A 9,364-nucleotide genomic window follows, 5' to 3' on the forward strand; every position below is an offset into this window, starting at 1 on the left:
ATTTTTTGATAAAGTAGTTAAATTTAGATAAATACAAATCTGAATGTAATTTTGTTTTGAGCCATCAAAATAATTATATCGGAAACAAACATGATCAGTAATGCTACAAAAAGTTTTTACAACAACTAGCTTGAATGTCTTACATAATTATATTTTATTAATTCAATAAAACTATTTTCAGATCTGTATCCAGCTAAATTTTTACACAAAACCATTTTGTCCGTGTGGATTTATGTTAAACCCGCGCGGAACAAAAAGCATCGATTTACTTGGAAGAGTTAATCGATGCAAAAGACAATTTTTGCTATAATATCTAAAAATTTGGCTAGATACATATCCGAAAATAATTTTGTTGGTTCACTAAAATAATTATATTCAAATTAGTTGCTAGATTGTCAAAACTTTTTGTAGCATTTCTTGTCATACTTAAGAGTCTTAGTAATTATTTTGATAGTCAACATAAAATTTTTTTCAGATCTATCTTTAACTAAATTTTTAAATACTTTAAAATCGTCCTTTTTGTATGAAACTTATGATTAATCAGATCAATTGTCACGTCTCTCGATGATGCTTTCAGACATTCGATTACCTATCTTATAGCAAGAGTTTTGTCGAGTCTCTACATTCGCACGAATGTAACTCGTATCACTATAAATAGACATCTACGACGTGTAATCGCTTATCATAGACAAACTTTGTGATAGTCTCGAATGTAGCTTGGGCTTAACCGAATGTAATGTGCGCGTACGTGTGTCTTCGGATTATTCTGAGAGTTTGCCTCGCACTGGCAACAAATGTTTCCTACGGTGTTTAACATAATTGTGACACGACCAAGGTAACGACAATGCAGGATCGCGGTAGATTATATTTGTTACGCGTTACCATCGCTGCATTACTTAATAAGCTATGACGTCGTTATTCGAGCTCTCGCACGTAATAGGGTGCATACATAATACCTATAATATCCGTTGCGATTATTGCAGATGGTATGGTGGTATCGTAAATACTTGCTCAGGCCACCTTCGCCGGATATACGAACACTTCTTGCGTCGTCCAGGTCGATTTCCATTCGACAACCGACTCATGACCGTGTTGCGTATGTACAGATATAGAAACGAGCGATATTTGACCCCTCATACACGATGAACAGACGAAATCCTTTGTAGATTTAACTCTTGGCTAGCTGTCGAAATTTCCAACCGGCCGAATAGACCTCGGATCATCCACCGAACTAACAGCTGCATCTCCAAGCATCACCTTGTTGAGATGGTGACTGAGCCTTAATTATACTGTCCGCGCCTTCTCTCTCGGAAGCCTCGAACAGGCTTGCCTGCAACAGTAATTGTTCATGAGATATGTAGCTCAGGTCCGTTAAGTTTGCCGTTAAAAGATAAGAGCAGAGAAAAGCGTCTCTTGAAATTCCTTCTATTATAAAAGGAATTTTAATAAAAAAAATGTATTGAGAACATTAACCAACACTCTAATTGAAAATAATCTTATTAATTTTCAGTGATAATATTAATAAAACAAACGCCATTCTTATTTTAAAATACTATTTAATATTAAATATTATTTCATTAATAATGTTATTGAATGAACATTTTATTTGGATTTTTTTCAATTAGCTATTAACTAATGCTATTAAGATTTTTTTCTGTGCATCTATTATATTCTAGGTAGAACACAAAATTATAATAAGATTATCAAGCAAAATGACATCAAGTAAAAATTATTCTTAAAAAAATTATAATAATTCAATCTACTTTTGACAATAACTTTAATTAATTCTTGACATGATTTTTAAGATTTTTAAAAATTCAATGTTATTAAATAAAATATTAAAAATATTAAAAATAACTTATTGAAAATATTTTATAAAGTTAAAAATTATTAAAAGGTTTTCCTAAAATGACTTCTACTTAATGTCATCTTGATCTTATTATGATTTATGTTCTGCCACTATGTGCTAACTCACTAGCTGTTAACACTGTTTTTCTCTGAACATGCAAAAGAATAAGTTATTAACGCGAACAGTCTTACCCGACGTCCTCGTTGTTCCCGTATTCTTCTAGCTAGAGTAAGAAAAGCCTCTTCGATGTTGATGTTCTCCTTGCACGATACCTCGAAGAAGGGCATATCAAAATTTTCGGCAATCTTTTGACCTCTTTCGGCGTCTACGGCGCGATGCGCGGTCGCGTCGCATTTATTCGCAGCCAAAACTTTTACTACGTCCGGTGATGCATTCTGTGATGCAAATGAAAAATTACTTACAATTCAAGATTTTGTACAATTATGTTGCATGCAGATAACTATGAACTTTTATTTATGGCATTACGGAATTTCTATTTACTCATTTCCTCAGAATTAATTTCCTTTCAATCTCAATTTATATTGAAGGATTTAACGTGTTAGTTGATTGTAATTTATTGAAAGATTTAACGTATTAATTGGCTATAATAATAGTTAATAATCTTTTAACATAATTTATCCATTTTTTTTGCAAATTTTTCTGATTTCAAGTTGTAATTTTCAGGTTGTAATTTTATTCGAACAATCTTTTAGTATTTTCAATTTTTTTCTGGGCTTTTTAAGGTCATTTAATTGCGGCCCTTTAAAAAATATGGAGCGCGAATTTATTTTTGTTCGCGCAATATTCTATCATTAGAATCTATTCTGTCTTCAATCTTACTTCTTGAATATTTCGTAGCCAATACGACAAATGGTTGAAACTCTCCAAACTAGTGACATCGTACATTAAAAGAATACCCATGGCACCACGATAGTATGCCGTTGTTAAAGTTCGAAATCTTTCTTGGCCGGCAGTATCCCTTTAAAAAAAAGATACATTTACAGATATACTTCCTACTACTTTATTTTATTTATATACGACTTGTCACTTTACATGCAGATTATGGCTTTAAATCTGAGAGAATTAAAAATAAAAACTAAACTCTTCTGAGTGGGAATTTTTTGGTTTCTTTATTTGAACATTATTTGATGATTACTTTAAGAATTCGTGAACAAAACTAATTAATACTCACCAGATTTGTAATTTAATCGGCGTTCCATCTAAGTTAATGATCTTCTGTTTGAAATCAATACCTGCAGACACATTCACTATTTATATTTGTCATCATGTATAAATATTTTTGGGATATGCACATTGAACAAATATTAAAGTTTAAACAAAATCAAAAACTCATGATATATTTAATATAATTATATTTGTAGCTCGGAGCCATTAGACGTTATCTCTAATTAAATGGCTATTTATACATCAGAATTCCTTCGCATGCAAACAGAATGATTAAAACTTTATATATACAAGAGTTGAATTATTTTTTAAACTAATTGTGAGAACAAATACGCTAATTATAAAATATCATATTATTTCATCCAAGCGAAAGTATTTTTGTAGTATATCTTTGTAGTAATAGAAGAATATTTTTGGAACATTTTTATAATTATAACAATTTATATCGAGACAATTGCTGAGAATAATTCGGTCTGACAATAAGTTTAAAATTAGATAGTTATACATAGCAATATCGAAGTTGGAGCGAATGCAAGATAATGTTTGTGAAGTTGATCCCGCACTTTCGAATTTTCTAATTTTTTAAATTGTGCTGACAATGAGTTGTACTGCGTTTGCGTCGCACAAACAGCATATCAATAACATGAAATGTTTCCCCTCTTTCAAAAAAAGTTTATTAATTATAAAACTTCAAACTCATATATTATAACTTGCAAACGGTGTAATCGAACTCTGCGAGTTGTGCTGAATTGATTTTGAGTAACACAATTTAGCACAACTCGCAAAGTTCGATTATCTTAAGTTACACGAGTTTAAAGTTTTTCATTCCTAAAAATTTTTAACGACTGATTCATAACTTTGACGATACCGCGAAAATCTGTTGGTTTGAGGAAATTTTGCCATTAAGAAAAGTTGTACTATATTGTAGCACAATCTGGCATAACTAAAAAAAAAAATCTAAAAATGCCAAATTTTTTATTTATCTCTATCCTATTTCAAAAACTACTATCGAGTCTTAAGCTAATCTCAACTTTTTATGCACATGCTTCGTAGATTTTGAGTAGCACAATTCAGCACAACTCGCAGAAATTCGATTAGCACATATAGTTCGCAAATTACAGGAGTTTGAAGTTTTTTATTCCTAAATATTGGTAAGGCTAGCAAATTTTTTTTAACGCTTCATGTTATTGAGTTGCAGTTTGCAGCACAACACAACGTAATTAAGAAAATTACAAAATTTGATAAGTGCAGGGCCAATGCACGTAAGATAATCAGCTGATCGATGATCTAACTTAATATATATTTTTTACGGAATACATAAATAAACCACATTTGCCAATTGACAAATTAATTAAATTTGCTGAATGAAGTAATTAATTAATTATAGTATATATTTATTTTCGCTAAAAGTGTAAATAATATTAAGTTCAAATTAAAATGTCAAAAGGGAAAATTGATTCTACTTTTTATTATTTCGCGACAAATGGAGAAGATGAAAACGCTGCACATTAAATGCATAAAATTAGAACAATGAAATGAATTGGAGCAATTGTTCTTTTCTAATAACAGGTCTGCATTGGAGACAAAGACGTGACCTCATCTATAATAGAGTTAATTAACGACTACTCGTGTCAACGATGTATGGGACTGATGCGTCGGTCCGTCGTATCCGGAGCAAAATTAAAACGCGTGACTTTATTGTTACCGTTACCAAGGAAGATGAGTTGTCGTAAGCTAGTCGTAACTGGCACCAAGATACGTCACAATGAACACCCAACAACAAGTCGCTGAAACAATGCGACTTCGGAGGCGGTCGCCGCAGGTGAGAACGGGAAATCCGATGAATATTTTTATAATGATGTCTTCTCACCTATCGTCGAGATATAAGTGTCGTAGTACCGTTCGTCGCAGTAGCGATGCACGATGCAGGTCTTGCCAACGTTCGAGTCGCCTAAAACCAAGACTTTATACGTCGCTGCGAAATCCAACGCCATGTTTGCAATAGGTCTCGGAAGGTTTTGAACTGTTGTTGGGTCGACAACAGAGTCGTCGGCCGGGGGTTCTTCGCGGACGCCTGGAGAGGATGAGATGGGGGTGGAAGATCGATTCGAGGCTTGCGCTGTAGCCCCTACACGAGCAGAAATTGAATCAAGATGTGATTAAGGCCCCAGATTATCTTTAATGTCAGGTCCTAATAAGGAATCCTGATAAAAGCCATTAGGAATGTAATGCAATTTATATTATACAAGGAGATACATTTAAAAAAGAATAATTTAAAATTATTCAACATAAATTAATATTAAAATTATTTAACATTAATTACTTAATCATTTAATATTTTGAAAATGATTTAACATTTGATAATTAAGTTTATTTCTTTAATTTTTTCTGATTTTTCGTTCCTGTCATTTTTCATCCCAATCTTTCGTATTATTTAAAACGCTCTCTAGCGCCTGAAAAAATTTCTTATGTTTCACTTCAGAAGATTCGATATAAATTTTATATTTATTAACAATGGCATTTAAAATATAATAGAATTATTGAAAAAAGAAAGACTTGTAATATTAATATAAAGTACGTACAAGAATTAAGATCGTAGGTGACTATAATAATAATAATTTTATAAACTGAGACTTATTTTTTGTAAAAGATGTTTCACACTACACTTCTGGTAGAAATATTCAAAAACAGAATGTTCAAGCAGTTCTTTACATAACCATTTTTTAATAAAATAAATCATTTTTTGCAAACACATATACATACGCGTGCGAAAGTTGTATGCAAATATAAATCTACAATACTTTTCATGCATTCGCTAAAAGTCATATCTTTAATTGTTTTTTTTTTCAATCTTTGGGCTTTAGGTTGTATAATTTATGCTTAGTTCTTTTCAACTTATGTTGGAAGCAGCAAGCATCAAGCAGCAAAACAGCAACCAACCAGCGGTATTTTTTACGCCACTGTAAATATCACCTCGCTGATTGGTCGCTACTCCGCTGTTTGACGCGTCCAGTTTGAACTAGGCATTGAACCACGTCACAAAACATATATTTTTTTCAAAATAGCTGTTACGACTTTTTTCACTGGTTTAGGAAATCTACTGAATTTCACATAATATGTTTATCTAAAACGATAAAAAATAAATCTACCACTTGCACATTATCACATTATTTAGCTAATATTACAATTAATAATACCTCATTCATCATTGTTTAATTGTTTAATCTTATACATGCGTAGTTATTATTTTTTACTTATATTATTCTTTTTTATTTACCTCATTCTATATATTTTATACTTTAGTATTACATATATAATAATTTTTTATTCATCACATTAGGTTATATTGTATAGTAAAATTTATAAAAATAAAAAATTAATTAAAGATAAATTAATTTTGTAAAGTTAACCATAAAAATCATTTAAGTTTAAAAAATTAACATTATTTTTCCATTTCATTAAAGACAAATTTATTTTTAAATTTTTTAATATTTTTTTGGCACTTTATTTTACTAGTTATACTTATATACATACATATACATCTGGTATACAAGGTGTATCTAAGATAATGTCCACTAATCATATAGTGCTATTCCTAATAAAAATCTAAGTCGAAAAATCCTCTACATTTTATAATTTTTGCAATATTTTTTTTAGTTAATGAGCAAAATGTCTAAAATCGCGTGACGTATAAGACAACTTTAAGATATAAGAAATACATTCAAAATATTTCACAAAAACACTGAAAAATATCTTAAAATTATCTTATATATAGATTTTATCCGTTTATTCGGCAATCTTTAGAAATTAATATCTCGTTAACGACTTAGTTTTTTATTAAAAATAGCACTGTATGATTAGTGGGCATTATTTCAGATACATCATATATATTATATTATTTACATACAAGATCTTCGCGAAAAGTTCTATCAATTTTTAACTCAGTATTAAAAATCTTGAAAGATTTCAGCATTTTAAAAGAAAGTGATTTGAACTTTTTCTTCTCTATGAATTCGTACATTTTTTTTTATTTGAAGAGCGACATATGTAGTATACTCTATATAGTGCGAAGTAATAATCTTGTCTTATTTTAATTTCTGTGACTTGTCTTGTAATTCTTGTTAATTGTGCAGATAAATTCCGATAGGTTTTAACTATTAAATTTATCAGACGTACATTTATATTATATAAAATAATGTATTTGTTTAAGTTAATATGTATAAGTATATAATAGATTATATAGGAAAATATCCGATTATGGAATATTATTTTGTTTTTATTGAAATAACATTATAGATATTTATGTAACATAACCCAAAGAGCACAGAATTTGCAGCAATGTTGCTGTAACTTTTGCTGTACAACTTTATGCTGTAGGGGAACTGATTATTTTGGTATGCTAAATTTCTTGATACCATTATGTAGATAGAAGTTCTTCAAATATATCAAATAAATGTAATTTATTGAAGAGGGAAAGACTGAAATTGCAAAAAACTACAAAACTAAAATTTGACTTTTAAAACATCATAAATATTAATGATCAGTGATCAAATTATAATCAGAGTTGTGCAAAATTGTAATTTAATTAACAATAAATTACAATTACAATGTTATTCTTAATTCAATTAGTAATTACATTTTGTAATTGTTAATTGCTGAAAACAATTAAATGATGAATTATTATTACGAAAAATAATTGTGAACTGATTACAATTATTTAATTGTTAATTGTTAATTGATTAGCCATAATTGTATTAGAATAAGAGTAATTAAGGGAGATATATATCAAAACAAAGCTTAATTTTGTGAAATTTTGAAAAACGGATAAAGATAGAGAAGTCGGGTTTGTTCTTTGCAAAGCTCATACTTTTCTCTACTTACCATTAAAATTTTATTAAAAAATAATAAAAAAATAGAGCTATTCAAATTTTCATAATGAAATCTCATCGAAATTGACGTTAATATGTTGGCGCGCATTTCCAAGATCACGTGATTTCCGGTTTCATAACATGGCCAACTTTAGCTAATCTCTACTTTTAAGGACTCTATCTCCTGGTAACACTTTTATTCTAGGGGAAAATCGACGAAAGCATCTGACAACACTATAAATGCAAAGCTAGCTAGCCATTGGTACTGAGCGTAGACATAACCTCTTTTATATCGAGATTTAGCAGGAAAATTTAAGATAATTTTCTCTATATCTCACTTATAATTGTAGAAATAATTATTTTTGCTAAATGTTTTTTTATGTTAATATTTATTTAATAATATTAAGATATATTGGATCATCTAAAAAGAATCCGCGGTTTTTTGTCACTAGATGGTGTTGACCATCAACACCATCTAGTGACAAAAAACCGCGGATACTTTTTATGACCCAATATAAATAATGAAAGAGTTAAATACACAATATAATATATAGGAAAGCTTTGAATACTTTACCTGTGGCAGTGAATCAAATCAAAGTCTTTTTCATGATGTTATTTTTTTTCATGTTAGCAAATATTATACATTTTATGTATTACCAAATATTCGTACTTATTATCATCATCACGTTATTTATCTAATCTTTTTATTAGTTCTAGAACATCCTACGTCATATCTAGCACTTTCTTAAAGAAATCACAAGTATGTGTCATGGAAATGTCAATAGTGTGGAAGGTGATATTCGTGCATCTAGTATTATGAGTGACAAAAGTAATCTATCTGAACTTAGTATTATAAGTGTCTCAATGTATGTATGTTTTATATATTTAGGCCCAGTTTCACAACTCACTGTTAACACTTAACCGAGGTTCAACTTGTTTCTCATCTCTTTCCAGTTTCAAAATTGGAAAAAGATAATGAATAAGTTGTTACCTCTGTTAAGAATTAACCATGAGTTGTACAACTGGGCCTTAGAAACAGAAAATAAAATTAATTATAGTATGTTTTGTGTACATATGCACGCGAAAATATTTCACAGTATATCATTTAGTTTTACAAACAATAAGAAAATAGTTTTGTTGCATATTTTGCATATAAAGTTTTAATCTTACACGGTCAATAATACTGAATCAGTAATATTAATAGCATGCATCAATCTTTTTAGTATTTTTACAACCTACACGATCAGTATTATGGACAATATATTTCACTTTAATTTTACGTACAATATCTATTGCACTGTGACATACTGTGACATGGATCTTAATAATACTGAATGCTTGAGAATCAAAATCTAGATCACCGTCAGTATCCTACATCAATCTATCAATATTAACCACACACGATTAGTAATATTGTCAGTACATTTATTAATACTTCACCTTTAAGCAAGTACAGTGTAGT

General features: G+C 29.6%; 1 protein-coding gene and 1 long non-coding RNA gene across 2 annotated transcripts; one reads left to right on the forward strand and one right to left on the reverse strand.

Moving 5' to 3' along the window:
• Window positions 1-298: 298 nt before the first annotated feature.
• On the reverse strand, window positions 299-5,136 carry LOC105143051 (RAS oncogene family member RabX4). The gene is made up of 5 exons (XM_011051035.2): window positions 4,905-5,136; window positions 3,042-3,102; window positions 2,690-2,828; window positions 2,041-2,244; window positions 299-1,330 (listed from the first exon to the last, which is right to left on the reverse strand). Exons 1-5 carry the CDS (start codon window positions 5,026-5,028, stop codon window positions 1,232-1,234), a joined length of 627 nt encoding a protein of 208 aa, XP_011049337.1. The 5' UTR covers window positions 5,029-5,136; the 3' UTR covers window positions 299-1,231.
• Window positions 745-1,291, forward strand: LOC147907649 (uncharacterized). The gene is made up of 3 exons (XR_015547080.1): window positions 745-835; window positions 984-1,096; window positions 1,167-1,291. It is a non-coding gene; the product is annotated as an uncharacterized LOC147907649 (long non-coding RNA).
• Window positions 5,137-9,364: the final 4,228 nt, after the last annotated feature.

This window comes from Acromyrmex echinatior, chromosome 13, assembly GCF_024713525.1.
Source record: "Acromyrmex echinatior isolate Ae372 chromosome 13, ASM2471352v2, whole genome shotgun sequence".
NCBI lineage: Eukaryota > Metazoa > Arthropoda > Insecta > Hymenoptera > Formicidae > Acromyrmex > Acromyrmex echinatior.